A 15,533-nucleotide genomic window follows, 5' to 3' on the forward strand; every position below is an offset into this window, starting at 1 on the left:
GTGAAATATAGTTACAATTAAATTTATGTTAAATGCTGTCAAAATATGAGTTTAACAGAAGAAAAAAAATAACAACAATTACATTTCATTTCTTGCTTAAAATTGTTTTTTACATCAACATATTGAATAAAGACAATATTTTTATGTAAAAATATATATGCTATATTTAACAAAGAGTATTGTGGGATTTTGTTTTAAAGAACTTCAATACCCCAAGTTTTTTTTTCCTTTTTCTGTTGTAAGAACACTTAGTAAATTAATAGCTTGTATCAAAAACCCTTTTTTCTTGTTAAAGTTCAAAACCTAATAGAACCTACTGCCTAGCATCAAATCTGTAGATATCTTTCAAAACTTCTGAACCCCTTATTAAATACATAATGTCTGGACATGATAGAATGTATATTTTAATTCAATAACTTGTTCAATAATTATCCACAATTATTGTAAAATTAAGTTGGCTTATGCCCTGAAGTCCAAATGAGACAACTCAATTCGGTTACCGTTTTCTGTTTATTAAAGCAAAGATATCCATCCCGAAAAAGAAGACTAGAAAAATTATTTTGAACAGTTTGTATTTAAAATATATGGAAACTTTTTTTTCCTCATAAATAACTGTATTTATGATGATACTCATTATGTGTGTTAAGCATAATCATACCCTCCATTTACTAAGGGAATTTTGTAGTTTTAGAAAATAGTATTCCTAGTGATGGCAAAGGGAGAATATTAATATTTTAATAGAGTAGAAACATAGGAATTTCGTTAGTACATATAAATAATTTAGATCTATGTATAAGAGGTCAAATAAATGAATGATGAAATGGTGATGGTCATAGCTTTGGTCAAACCTTTATAAAATTTATATACTGGGTTGTTACGATTTTACCTAACCTGAAAAAACCCAAGTGGGGTTTTTCATTATTGCATTTTATTATTAATACATCAGCTTTAGATATTAAGTTTTCAACAGAATAAAATACAAACTACATACATTGAAGTATTTATATTTAAAAATTTGAAATACTAATTCACAATACAATTAAAACTACTGTTATAACAAAATACAATATGTAACATTTTTAGAATCACAACTCGATGAAAGGGAATAGTACTTTATTTATAAAAATGTATTTAAATCCCTTTTCTGCGTGTCTTACTACATAAAGTTTCAGGTGATACTTTTAAAACGTTGCACCTTGCACTTTTTTAACTGGTGTAATACTTGTTCAATTTCTTGTTATCATTTATTAATTTATGCAAAAACCTACATGAAAATAATCATTTTTTGGATATTTTAGTATTGGATAATTGCAGTTAACTGAATTAAATTTGGTAGCTTTATTGCAGTGAAATATTAATAAAAAAATAAATAAAGTGCAGAATTAAAAAGACTTTTAGGAAAAATATCTTTAGAAAATTTTTTAACTCATCTTGCATAACATTCTCAGTGAATTTTTTTTATTTAAAATCCCTGTAATACTTTACTATATTAGTTATAAAACTTTTTTGTGCACACACACAAAAAATATACAGCAATTGTTAAGTGTTGTTGCATTACAAACAGTAATAGGTTAACTAAAATCAGTTATAATTTATTAACATTTTGTTATGTTTTTTTGTTAAAAAATAGTTAAAATTTGTGTAAATAATTTTTTTTTTTTATGAAATTTTAAAAATAAATTCACTGAACTTGAAAACACACACAAAAAAATATATACACCTACATTTAGGAGTCGTTACAATACACTGTACAGTATCATATATATAGTATAATATATTGGTCACATAATTAAAATCTGTTTTAGTTTATTATCTAAAACAGATTATGTTTGCTATTATAAAATTTGTTTCAATCAACTATTAAAAAATAATTAAATTTTCTTTCAGTCTCAACAATTAAAAAATAAATCATGAAATAACTCGTTATTTACTTTATTACAGTGCCTACTCGTCCAGAACTTACTGCTCAACTCATTCAAGAAGAACCTAATCTTGTTGCTCAAATTCAATGGTCCCGCCCAACCAACATTTATGGCCAGTTGATGAGCTACAAATTACGCTTTGGCCGCTCAGATACACAGCAGATGGATGAGAGAACAATTAATCCTGGCGATCAAATACATCAGATTCCCAATTTAGGTATATACTCAACTATTATTTTAAGATATATAGTATATTTGTAACTTTTCTTGTTTAATTGTGAGAGTTTTATTTTTTATACTACATTTCTGTTGTTATTTTGAAGTCAACTGTTATGCAATGTGTTTGATTTCAAAACAATGATTTTACAAAAGGGATTTTTAAAAAACTTTTTCTCAGAAATTTGGATTATACTTCTTGAAGAGAGAAAAAAATGTGTTTGATTATTTTATTGCCATTGTTTAACCTATTTTGTATAAGCAATACTGTTGTAAAAATGCCACTTTTTGTAGTGATTAAAGTAAAAGGTACATTTAAGAAAAATATGAATAGATATTTATATTTAGCCTATTTTATATTTTCTAATATTGCCTAGCTCTTTGGTTTTAAAAAATATTGCATTTAATCAATTTGTGATCAAAATTTTGTATTATTAATATTTTGTGCTTCACACGGTTGTCTCGTTTGAATGAGATAAATTTCCTGAATAAACGAATCGAGTTGCCAGATTTTATCCCTGTTTGAAAAAAAAATCTTGAGGGTGTTGGTTCTTAATAAGTTAAAGCATTTTAATCTTTGTGAAATTCAGTTGATAGTTAGTTGGTATCCTTCCAAAATAATGGGTCATCAGTTTCTGATTATAAAAAAAAGTATTAAACCTCATTTTTTGTTGCGCATTTTTTAGAAGAAAAAAAAATTTTAATATTCCTTCATTAATTTTCATTAAGTTTTAGAAACAATAAAAAAATTATGCTTGAAGTGGAAAGTCTTTTTAAGCATGACAATTTTTATTTTCAATCAGAATTTCACAAAATAATTAAGAAATAAGCTTTGAACTTATGTAGCGAAAAATTTTAAAAGAAAAGACATTGAACTGGTTTGAAAGCCAAGTACCTCATAAGTATTTTAAAATTGCATTAAATAGTCATAATAAATAATGAGTGTCTTTGTTTTACAAAACAAAAATGTGAACTATATGATGGGTAAAATGTCTAGCTTGCTTAGAAATATATCAAAAATCATGAAAAATCTAAGAAACTATTCTTTAACTTTACTTATTTCTTCAATTTATGATGAGTTTCCTTTGTTAATATAATTTAAAGTATCAAAACAAATTCTTTAATGTTTTACCTGAGAAGTTATAAATTACATAAAATACTAGCTATCTTTTTTTTAAAATTTTAATATTTATGTTTTACTTTCAGATCGAGGAGCCCGATATGAGTTTTACTTGTCAGGGAAAAATAATGTTGGCTGGGGCCAAGAAGCTTATACATATCTTGATACTCCTGAAGGAGGTAAACTATCAAAATATTATTTATAATTTTAAATAGTGTGCATACTTTATTATTACTTTTTCCTTTGTTTCATAATTAAAAAGTTTTGTTGAAGAATATATTGTGAAAATGCTAACATTTTGTGTAGCTTCAAAAATGTTCATTGTCATCACTTCATTCCCCTGAATCTTTAAATTAGGTTCCTTTTTGGTAAGGAATGATGTTTAAAAAGTAATTTCTTGATGTTATTTAAAATTTTCTAAATTGTCTTCATTAAAATGTGCAGTTTAAAATATTGAGAAAACATGGAAAGTAATAGAATAAAGATTTAGTTTATTTTCTATTTTTTGCTTGATATGTTTTATTTCATAGTATATTTCTTACTTTATATATTCTATTTTCGTTTCAATTTTTTGGGTGCTCCTTACCCGCACACTATTGTATTGATATATTTTGCTTCAACTGTATTAGTATAATATTAGAAAACACTCCTTTTTGATTATATAATCACGTGAACTGATGACGAGATTATATCTTTTTATTATTTTGTTTTCTAACTTTTTAATTTTTTATTTTATTTTAATAATTTTTCTTCTTCTCTTTTCATTAATCTTTATTATATTATTTTTCATGTTTTCTTGCTATTTTGAACTTATTTTATGAGTTCTATATACTTGCAGTTTATGCGCAATAAACAAACCTTATTATTTTCCTTTGTTTTTCTCTCTTTTGTCTTTTTTGTGCTATATATATACATTTGCATCAGAGGTCTGTTTAGAAGAAATTTGGATCCGTTAACGAACACTTCACAAAATAATTTATCTTTTAATCGAACCATTCACAAATTTGGTTCTATCATTATTGTTTTGTTAATAGAATAAACCCTTCCCAAGGGGGGGGGGAGAAAGACGGTATGAGACAAACTAAGTTTCTCTAAGTTTAAATTCCAAATGTACTATTCTAAGAAAATATTTCGACTTTTGCAAACATCGTGTGCACATTCTTATTAATATTAAGTCGTAATTTTTTTGTAATAAATAATTGATCGATGTATATTTAATCATAAAATTAATTAATGGAATATTATGTAAATAAAAATCTATTTCTGGGTATTTTTTATATAAAATATTATAAATTTAAGAATTGTTTAAGTTTACTTAATGCGTAACTCATTAAAAGTGGTACACTACTAAGTTGTGCTATTTAAAATATGTCAATTGAAATTATTAAAAATGCGAGTGATTTTGTTTCCATTATTTGTCCGAAATGAATATTCTGTGTTGAGCAGTATAGGCTAAATACCAAATAACAGGACCCTATTTTCAAAAATTCACAAAAGCAGGACCCTGGTTGAAGGAATGTGACTTAACACTTATTTTATATTCACAAATTATGAATAGTTTTTTCACAATTTTACAGAAACAGGACCTTCCATAAAATATCTGGACAGACCCCTGATTTGCATTAAACTTAGTTTATGTCATTATTTGTTTTCATGATCTTAAAATCATAATTCCATTCAAGTCTGATTCAAAGTCTTAATATTAAACTGTACATGCATTGAGTCATACTTTTAATACTTATAAATTTGTTTTGTTTTATCTTAGTACCAACTGCACCACCTCAAAACTTGTCCCGAAGATTACAGAGTCCAACTGGTGTTGTAATTACATGGTCACCACCTGTTCAGCAATTCAGAAATGGACGTATTACTCATTACAGTATAAAGTTCCACAAAGTATCTGATGGTTCAGTTACAGAACGCAATACAACTGAAACACGCATGGTCTTTAGGTTAGTTAAATGATATTTATGTACTGCGCTATTTTAATAAAATTTCTTATGTCTTGATGTGGTTATTTAACATTATGTTGTTTAATATTTTACTTGCTTATTTATGCTTATTCTAAAAAAATGTACATTTATTTTGAAAGAGATTAGTTTTTGTTTTAGTATAAATTAATTCATATAGAAGGAATTTATTCATTGTTTGATAACTATAGATTTAATTTCAAAGTTGAAATTAGTTTAAATATTATTTTTGTTTCAAATTACAATTAAGACTGATAGAATTTGATCATATTTTAATCAAACCCAGTAAAAAAAAAAACTTTATTAAAAAAAGAACTATGCCTTTTGGTATATGTCAAAAAATGTCTATTAATTCCGAGTATTTCTTTTTCATTTGAAAATAAAAAAATTTCTCCTGATGAATATTCTAATTTAAGAACTTAAAAATTTATTTATATACAGTAAGATACCCTTACTTTACACTTTGGATAGATTATTTTCAAATTATATTTTATAATTAAAATATTAAATAAATTTTTTACAGTAATTTGGATGAAAATACTGAATATGCTTTCCAAGTATGTGCGTACACTAGTAAAGGGGGTGGTCCCTGGAGCCCCCGAATGACTGTTCAGACTCCGGGGGATGTACCGCCAGCCCCCACAAGTGTTCAAGCAGTTGCAACATCTGATCAGTCTGTTGAAGTATGGTGGGATCAAGTTCCATATTTTCTGGACATTTTAGGATATGAAGTAAGTTAAATTAATTAAATAGAATATTATAATTCACATTAATTTAATTATTCACGCTATGAACTTTTTTTTTCTGATCATAAAATTGAATGCCTTTTTTTTAATTCAGAAACAAATAAAAAGGAATTATCGTAGAAATATAAAGTTATTTCAAGTTTTAATTCTCAACTTTTTCTGTCAGGTTTTGTACATTCAGGATCCTGTAGAAGATTTAGACAAGTGGAGTAACAAAAGTGTCCCGTTAACATGGTCTGCAGAATTAACAGGGTTAGACAGTCACGCAATGTATGCCATTCGAGTTGCAGCCAGATCCCGTCAGAACCTGGGTAGACTGTCAGAATTGATCACAGTTCGAGTGGCTCCAACAGGTAAACTATTGTTCTCTTTATTATTCTTTTTACCATAAATTTATAAATGTTGCAATTAAGAAAGTCTGTAATTTTATTATTTTTTAGCTGTCTTAATTAATTAATTTTGTTTCTAAATTCGAATGTTTTGTTGATTCTAAATTTATTTCAGTATGAAGATCCTATTTTTAATTGATAGTTTACTAAACTTTTAATTTACTGTTGACTTTTACCCAATGTTTTCTAGATGTCCCTACCTGATTATTTTAGTATTATTCATTTTACAATTTTTTTAATCTGTATTTATTCCATTATGAAGATTTTAGTTATTGAAACTTAACTGTCCTTAAGTTAATAATTACTGAACTTTAACTTACTATTGATTATGTCCTTTACTTTCTGAATGTCCCTATTCAAATAATTTAGTCTGTGTTTTGCATATTTATGAATTTTAATATTTCATTTAGTTTATATTTATTTCATCTCAATGATTTTAGTTATTGAAACCTAATGTTTTTAAATTAATAATCACTTTACTTTAAGTCACTATATATTATGTCCTTTTGTTTCTAGATGTCCCTACTCAATTAAGAGCACAAGATGTAACTACTCATAGTATGGCTCTGTCTTGGAGAAGACCATCAAAGTTAGATCCTATAAAATACAAAGTAAATAATCATTCCATTTATTATATAAGCAACTGTACTTTTAGATATCAAAATTCAATCTCATCAAGTACAAATAATTAATTGTTATAGTTCTGAATAGTGTAACTATATTTTAATAATACAGATTTTTAAACTAAACAATTATTATAGAAATTCTGTTATAAGGGAAAAAGTCATTCATAATCATTTTACTCATTAAAAAGAAAACAAAATGTTAGTGGTGTAGGATGACTATGTGCTGATTTCTCTACTTTTTTTCCACTCTTCAGTTATACTTTGCTCATTTCAGTTATTTATTGTTTATCATTTTACTTATCTGACTAAGTACGGTAATTGTAACCGTTACAAAATTAGTAATTTTACCTATAATTCTTTTTTATCTAGAAATAAAATATGCTCATTAGAAAAGTAAACTAAATGTTAGTGGTATAAGATGATTGAGTGCTGACTTCTCTATTTTTCTTGCCATTCTTTAGTTATATTTTGCTCTTTTTTTTTCAGTACTTATTATTTTACTCATCTAGCAAAGTAAGACAATTGTTACAGTCGCACAAAAATTAGCTAATTTGATTACTAATTACTAATTTTACCTATAATTTTTTTCATTAAGAAATAAATTCAAATGCTTCTTTTCATAGTTCGGAAAAACAAAAAATTTTTTGTACTGACCTTGCAAAAATATTAGCTTATAACATCTTTATTAGTCATATTGTTTGTTACATGCTAGTACAGTAGGGAACCGATTATCCGGAACGATCGGGACCATCGCTATTCCGGATAACTGATTTTTCCAGTTTTCTGAATCGCTACAAAAAGCCGGTTTTTTTATTGTTAAACCCAACTAAAAAAAAAAAAGAAATTATTTGGAAAAAATAAGAAAAAACGATGAAGTAATACTCTAATTATTATTTCCAAAATGATGGTAAGGTAAACATCTTTTAAAAAAGAAAGAAAAATCCTGAAATCTTATGAGGAAAAAAACATTTTTTTAAAAAAATGGCGGGAAAATTTATCCGATTTTTATTTTCTGATTTCCGGATAACGGGTTCTGTACTGTATATCAAATTGTATTTTTTTTCTTTTAGTGTAATTAATAATTGTTTTACTGTAAACTGTCTATTTAATTATACCTTCCAGAAATATTATTTTCAACTAATGCATTTTCACTTGACTATTATTTTTTTAATGTTTTAATTTATTTAATTTGTAATGAAAATAAGTTCTTAACATTATATAAGTTAGAAGAAAATTACTGTTATAGCTTCTTAACTATTTCAACAAGTGTAGCTCTTTAAATACTACTTCTTATTTGCTAAAATAAGTGACATATAACTTCTTTATTTTTCTTATTGTTTGTTACATGTTAGTATACCAACTTGCTATTTTTTTTTTTCGTGTAGTCAGTAATTAATTTATTGTAAAACTGTCAATTTATTATACCTTCAGAAATAATTATCAACTTTGAACATGACTATTATTTTTTAATGTTTTTTTTTCTTATTTATTTTGTAATAAAAGCAAGTTCCGAATGTTTTATAAGTAGGAAGAAAATATCTGTTCTTAACTTAGTAAACTTATCGCTTACTTCTTATTCCATAGATCTCTTATGGTGCTCATAAAGAGTTTTATGACAGTCAAGGTCATTTGCAAAAGTTACCCATTCCTACTCAGACTGTATTTGTGGAGGCTGATGTTACAGAATATTCAGTGGATAACTTGATGCCATTTACCAGTTACCAAGTGAACATCACTGCGATACCACCTGACGAGAGCTTCCGCCCTCCTGCGAAAATCACTGTTACTACTGCCATGGCTGGTAAGATGCTTCAAATTTGTTTAGTGTTTCGAATAGTATAATATAAATCATTTTAATGTTTTATAAATTTTTCAATGATGACACTATGAAACGACTTTTTTTCTGTTGCATGAGCTTTTTCAACTGATCTTAGATAATTTTGTATTGCTGATTTCAAATCTGCAATCGGTTTCTCTCTCCAAGCTACAGTTATTTTCTTAAAATGACATTTTTAGTCTATATTTTATCAAAATTTACAAGTTTGAAAACATTATATATACATTATATATAACAGGAGGACAAACTTCTAGCAGAGTTAGGACACATCATCAGGATTAGAATTGTATAAGGACCCATAACTGGAAGTGTCGTCATATGACACTAGGAGACGCTTCCCTATTATTAACTGTTTCTTTGTATGCTTCTGAACAGGTCATAATAGGAAAGCACCCCTATCTTCGTGTGACGAATGTAACAGTTATAAGTTCCTATGCAATTTTAATCCTGATTATATGCCCTTACTCCTCTAGAAGTTTTTGCAACATTTATGCACCCCCACGTTATATATAATGCTTTTAACTTGTACATTTTTAAAAAAATTCTGAGCAAAACTAATTTCAGATTTAAAATCTCCACACCCCAATTAGGCAAGATCAAGTATTTGCAAAAATACAACAAAAAATTTATTCCTTAGTGTTATGCTCAAATTTTTATAATAGTTGATAAAATTTGTTAAAGATGCAAATGAATTTGCTCAAATATTACATAAGTATATCTTTGTACATTTTTGGTGATTTTGCCTTGTCAGCAAACAAACAAAAAAATCACTATGTCCTTTTTAATTTAATTTAAAAAATTACCATTGATTTTTTGACGTTGAAGATTTATTTTGAGAATTGCATAAGCCTATGGTCATAAGTAAATTAATAATAAGTTGTTTTTTTCAATAAATAATTTTCTGGTATGAAAGATCTGGATTTGGTAGGAACCTTTAAAAGTCATAACATAAAAAAAGAGCTGTGCTTTCTGAGTGTCCCTTAACTTCAGAAGTTATAAAATTAATTGATGAAAGAAATGTACTATAAACCTGTTGAAATTACTTCCATCTTGAATACTTTTCATTTTCTAAAATTTTAAAGTTAAACTTAATTAATTCTCCCATACACTAAAAATTGGATGAGTTTGTTCACATAGTTTCTTATTATAATTAACATTTAGTAGTTAATTAAAGCAAAAGTTGCATGTTGAATTAAATATTTAACTTTGTGGAAAAAATTCTATTGTATAACAGAAAATATCTTTCAATTCTTTTATTTATAACTGTTGGTAGTCAGTCTTTTCTTTAAATTACTGCCGACCCTGTTCAATGAAAGATCTCTGGTCACAGATCAGTTTATTGGATAATGAAAGGTAGTTTTATCCTCTGTACCATATTTGTAAGGTATCTCCAAATCTTAATCAGTACAGAAAGACAAAATAAGTAATTAATGTCATTGGTAATTTTTTCAATAAACTAAGCAATTATAATTTAATATGCATAATAATTAAATAATATGCAGTATAATTAAATGTAAACATAACGTTGAAAATAATAAATACTTTATAATTTGTACATACTGTTTTGTGAACCTTTTGGTAGCTCCTTTTCCAAATATCTTGCGCTGTATTATTCGAGGAAAATATTTTATTAGTGAGGTTTATCCATTGCTTGATTAAGCAAGGTTAACAGTATCAGCAGTTTCTTTACATTTAAATTCATTTGCATATTTCCTTTCATGCTTCATTCATGTGAGAAATATTTTAATTTCCACAAAAAGTGCTATCATACGCGTCTATCATTATGTAATATTTTTGTTCATCATGGAGAGTTGAAATTTCTTATCACCGTGCAATGCATTCATAATTTGTAAAGGGTAAAAATTGATATTCGAATTATATTTTACTGAGCAACAATTAACCTGATCTTTCATTCGTATGCCATATATCTGAAAATCACTGATTTAAAAAAAAAACTTAAATAATTCTTATTATTAATTAATAATTTTCACGTTTCTTATTTTCTGGGGTTTTATTTGAAAAAGCAGCAAATTTCTTTGGTACGATCATTCTACAAAAATTTTGTAGATCCTCATTTATTTTATAGGTGCAAATAAATCTATTTGTGAATGTTATTATGTTATGAATTTTAATGTTTATAAGTATACATAAATACGTATTGGTGCTATAAATGTATTTTACATTTGCTTGTTCTTAAATATGTTGCATCTATTACCATGTACCGTTATATAATGCTATACTAAGAAACTGTAAAATACTTATTTTACAGCACCGAAACCCATGGTGAAACCTGATTCGTTTGGCGTGAAGAATGGTTGGGAAATCACTGTCATTTTACCTAAGGCGTCGGAAGAATATGGTCCGATTAGCCATTACTTCCTTGTTGTTGTACCTACTGAAGAAGCTTACAGAGATCCTGGGCAGTTTACTCTTGAAGAGGTACATTTATAATTTTCAGCATTTTCTTCTTAGATTTAAGGCTGTTTTTCGTAGCCTCTGTAGTCATATGAAATAATGCTTTTTTGCTTTAATATACCATTTTTATGACTGCTATGAATTTGTATTCGTTATTACTGAGTATCAGGTTAAGTTTTGTCCATCTGTAACCAGTTCCCCACTTTGCTAATTATGAAAATGGTTCAAAATATTATTGTGAAGAAAGGCTACAGTTTGAAAAAAAAGAAAAAGTGTTTCAACTTTTTAACAATTTAAAAGTTAGTCCAATGCTGCATTGTTAGGACTAATAAAAATATTCAAATATTGAAAATTAGTTATTGATTTTAAGATTCTTGATCCAGCTATAAATATTTTATCAAATAAATTGGCTTATTAAGATCAATATTTTTTTTAAATATTTAGGATATTAGTCTGCTTTTTAGTCCATACTAATTATTTTCACCAGGTAGTATATGTATTTTCAAGTTAAAGCTTTGCTTGGAGTTTAGGACATTCTAACTGTGAGTTTTTATATCTTACGTGAGAGAGCATTGAAGAATATTCTGATCTTATTCCCTCTGAGCATTAGTCCCGACTTTTTCTTAACTTTAAGATGCGCGTTTTCCTGCATCAAAAAACCAGTTTTATATTTATTGAATTGTAAAATTTAACCTAGCAAAAAAATTTCTGTACAATTTTACCTAAGGTTGAACACTTAGATGATTATTAATATAACGCTTATTTTTCAACCATATCATTATATGTATTGCTCTTAGATATGTGCATTATTGTATCTTAATTAGATTTATTATAATGCTCATATTTCAGCCAGCTTTGATGTAAAACATAAATTTGCTTTAACAAACTGTTATTTTCAAAATTTTAATTGCAAGTTTGATTCACTTTGTTTTTCAGCTTACTGCTACACCTGTTGATCAAATCGGCCCTTATATTGCTGCCAAATTCTTACACCGTTCGATGCCTGAGCTGTTCAGTTTAGGAAATGGCAAAATGTTTAATGGCTATCAAAATCGCAGACTTGTTCATGATCAAAAATATAGCATATTTGTTCGAGCTGTTGTCGATACTCCTCAAAAGGTAAAAATAAAATTTACACAATCTTTACTTTTTTTTTACTATATTTTATAACTTTATATTTTATATTTTTTATAAATTTATATAGTCTTATATTTTTATTGTTTCAGATTAATATTATTGAATTTAGCACTAATTTTTATGCATTTTATTTATATACCTCTCTCTGAAATCAGAGAAAACGTAAATTTCTCTAGAAATTTGATAATAATTGTAGAAAACTTGAAATTCTTAGGGATTTGAAACTCTGGAAATTCTTAAGTTTAAGCAATGGGCAGTATTGTGCCATGTAATCACACACTGCTAGTATGTTACAATCTATTTTTACACTGAAAATTGTTAGCTATTAAGTTATAAAAATTTATCCAGTGGTATTATTATTTTTTCCTTCTCATCATTGCTATCTTAATTAATAATTCTTTTTAGTCATTTTTTTATTTTAATTTTCTTTTCAACAAGAATTTCTCCTATTAAAATTAAACTTCTTAAACCATTAGTACTTTTAGCATTCTATTCTCGAAAATCTACTCATATTTATCATGATCTTGTAATAGTGAATGATAGTTTTTATTTCTTTGTTTTAGTTGAGTAACACAAAACTTTTATAGTATGAAAGAGTGATAGATTTTTATTTAGATAAACTTTTTTTGCTGTATGAGAGACATATAAGTTGTTTACATACATGAAAATTTGTAAAATTGTACTAATTTCAGGTGACAACTATCTTGATTTATCTGTAATTATTTGAATTTTGTAGGCAAGGTTACGGTCTTATGATAGAGTAATAAAAATTATAGTTTTTGAGGATTACTATACTCTAAAATAAGTTGTATTTTCCTGAACTACGGAGAGTTATGAAATTCAGCTGTTTGTGGCGAATATTTGAAAGAAAAAGCAGCTTAAGTGTTACTTTTTTTTATTTAATATTAATATTATGTATATACCTATGTAGAATAAAGTGGTAAAAATACCTTGAAATTATGCTAATTTGAATTTTGTATTGTTATATGTATTATTATACTTCTGATTATGTGTAGTCAGTTTGGAAAGTTGGCACTTCTGTAATTTAAATCATGAAAATCTTGGAAATTTCTGCAATTTTACTCTGAAAATTTGATTTTATCTGGAGAGTGGTTATCCTAATTTATATAGCCTTATATATTTTGTTTAGTTTAGTGTTAATAATATTTATCATAACATTTCTTATTTTTTGACAGAGTCTGTATACCAGCAGTCCATTCTCTGATCCCATCAGTTTGGACATGCAGCCTGTTCGAGGTCCAACACCGCCAATTGTCCCTGGAATGATTGATAGAAATGATCTCCCTGACATGTCTCAGATCAATAGTGATGCTGATAAAGCTCAAATTGTGTGGATAATTGTACCTGTAATAGCTTTGATTGTGCTTACGTTCATAATTATTGCTGTTTTTGTAATGAAGAGGTAAGAGTTTCGTTGTGGTAAATGCACTAACATTTCCCCCCTTCTTTTATTTTCACTAATATTTATAGTTTAAAAGGAACGTTAAAGTGAAAGTTGAAGCGAATCTCTATTTTTCTTTTTGATAAAGAAAATGCTCTGAACTTTTGGAATGTGCTATTCTAAATTTCTCTGACAATGAAGTCTGCATATTTTTTTTCCTTAAGATTCCTGTGTAGCAAAAGATTTTTTTTTTTTTAATTTTTGCAATTGTAGGGAATATAATCTGTGTTTTCTGTTTGAACTTACTCTTTTTAATAAATATTTCCTGTTATTTTAATTTAATGAAAGTCTATGTTGAGTAATATCATAACAGGTATGAAAATTGGTGTATTTAATTTAACTATTTAAATTAAAAAGATTTAAAATATTATTCAAAATTTAAAAAAAATCTTCATTATTACTGTTAATATCACTTTGAATTATAAATCTTAAGAAGAATAACTGTGTAAACTTTAATTTTACGTCATCTTCGGCGAATGTAATCCCTTAATTGACGGAACATTTGCGATGCTTAAAAAACGTTTTTCTCTTGTTGATTTTACTACCAAGTTTCCCCCCTTATTAATTTAATGAGAAAGTTGTAAATTGAAGAGAAATATTTTTTCAAACTTCGCTATAAAATGATCAGTCAGTTAATAAATACTGCAAATTATTTTATTATTCAAAACTTATATTTTTGTTTAATTTTTTGAATTTTTTTTTCTATGTTTGCATGCATTTATTCAAGTTTTTAATTACTTATTTGATTTCTTTTTTAGTTTTATTTCTTTCATTTTCTTTCTTTTTGTAGCATATTTTTGTTATTTTGAATTATTATTATTATTAATATTATTATTTTTTATTAATTATTATTATTTTTTATTATTTTATTTTGTTTTGTTTTGTTTGGTTCTTTTGAGTTCTTTAATGTTAGCACCTAGATGGCATTGTTACAGGCATTTCCCTCACCTCCTTTATAACAGAAGGCGACAACTTGCAAAGACACCCGGAGGAGAGACCACCATGAAACTGCTGATGACCACAGCTGAAAGAGAACTGCCCACACACCCAACGGATCCAGTAGAGATCAGGCGCATGAACTACCAGACTCCGGCTATGATAAACCATCCCCCTATACCAGTCACAGAGCTTGCCAATCATTTAGAGATGTTGAAAGCCAATGACAACATGAAGTTCTCTCAGGAATATGAGGTTTGTAAGACATATGCACCAATTTTGTTAAATATTTTTAACTAAACAGATATAGTCTATAATTAAGCTCTTAAATCCTAAATAATAATTATATGGTACACAGTTTTCATATATTTTTGTATTTATTGTTGAATTTATGATTTTTGCCTGCTAAATATTTTCTTTGTCAGACATGAGACTCTTTCAAAACTGTGATCTTTAAGTTAATTTTATTTATTATTATTTATTTCAATTAAAGATTTAAGGTCAGGTGGTGGCAGTTAATTTTTTGATATAGCTTAGTAAGAAGTCAGTCATTGATATTTTATGTAAAGTTGTGTTTTTTTTTTTCTCATTGGCAAAATGGGTGTTGTTTTGAGTTTGATGGCGTGTGGCTTATTTGGACGTCATCACGCTTTTCAACTATGTTCAAGAGTAATAATAAACAGTGTGCATGCATTGCTATAGCGACCGCTGCTGTTTGATAATTGTTTTAGAATTCTTTTTTTCATTTTTAATTTTA

At 26.8% G+C, this 15,533-nt stretch overlaps 1 protein-coding gene across 7 annotated transcripts in view; it reads left to right on the forward strand.

The window, feature by feature from the left end:
• Window positions 1-15,533, forward strand: part of LOC107452053 (tyrosine-protein phosphatase Lar) — a 218,635-nt gene that overhangs the window by 181,800 nt on the left and 21,302 nt on the right. For 4 of the 7 annotated variants that reach the window (XM_043043655.3, XM_087160767.1, XM_087160770.1 and 1 more), the window contains 11 exons: window positions 1,942-2,139; window positions 3,345-3,437; window positions 5,024-5,210; window positions 5,752-5,959; window positions 6,141-6,327; window positions 6,880-6,974; window positions 8,574-8,790; window positions 11,096-11,265; window positions 12,178-12,360; window positions 13,575-13,801; window positions 14,761-15,031. In XM_043043655.3, the coding sequence (XP_042899589.1) occupies window positions 1,942-2,139; window positions 3,345-3,437; window positions 5,024-5,210; window positions 5,752-5,959; window positions 6,141-6,327; window positions 6,880-6,974; window positions 8,574-8,790; window positions 11,096-11,265; window positions 12,178-12,360; window positions 13,575-13,801; window positions 14,761-15,031 (2,036 nt within the window). The remainder of the gene's footprint in view (window positions 1-1,941; window positions 2,140-3,344; window positions 3,438-5,023; window positions 5,211-5,751; window positions 5,960-6,140; window positions 6,328-6,879; window positions 6,975-8,573; window positions 8,791-11,095; window positions 11,266-12,177; window positions 12,361-13,574; window positions 13,802-14,760; window positions 15,032-15,533) is intronic. The other 3 variants (XM_071182029.2, XM_087160769.1, XM_087160771.1) reach the window with 2 other exon arrangements.

This window comes from Parasteatoda tepidariorum, chromosome 4, assembly GCF_982258835.1.
Source record: "Parasteatoda tepidariorum strain Cologne lab strain chromosome 4, Ptep-v5.0, whole genome shotgun sequence".
Taxonomy (NCBI): domain Eukaryota; kingdom Metazoa; phylum Arthropoda; class Arachnida; order Araneae; family Theridiidae; genus Parasteatoda; species Parasteatoda tepidariorum.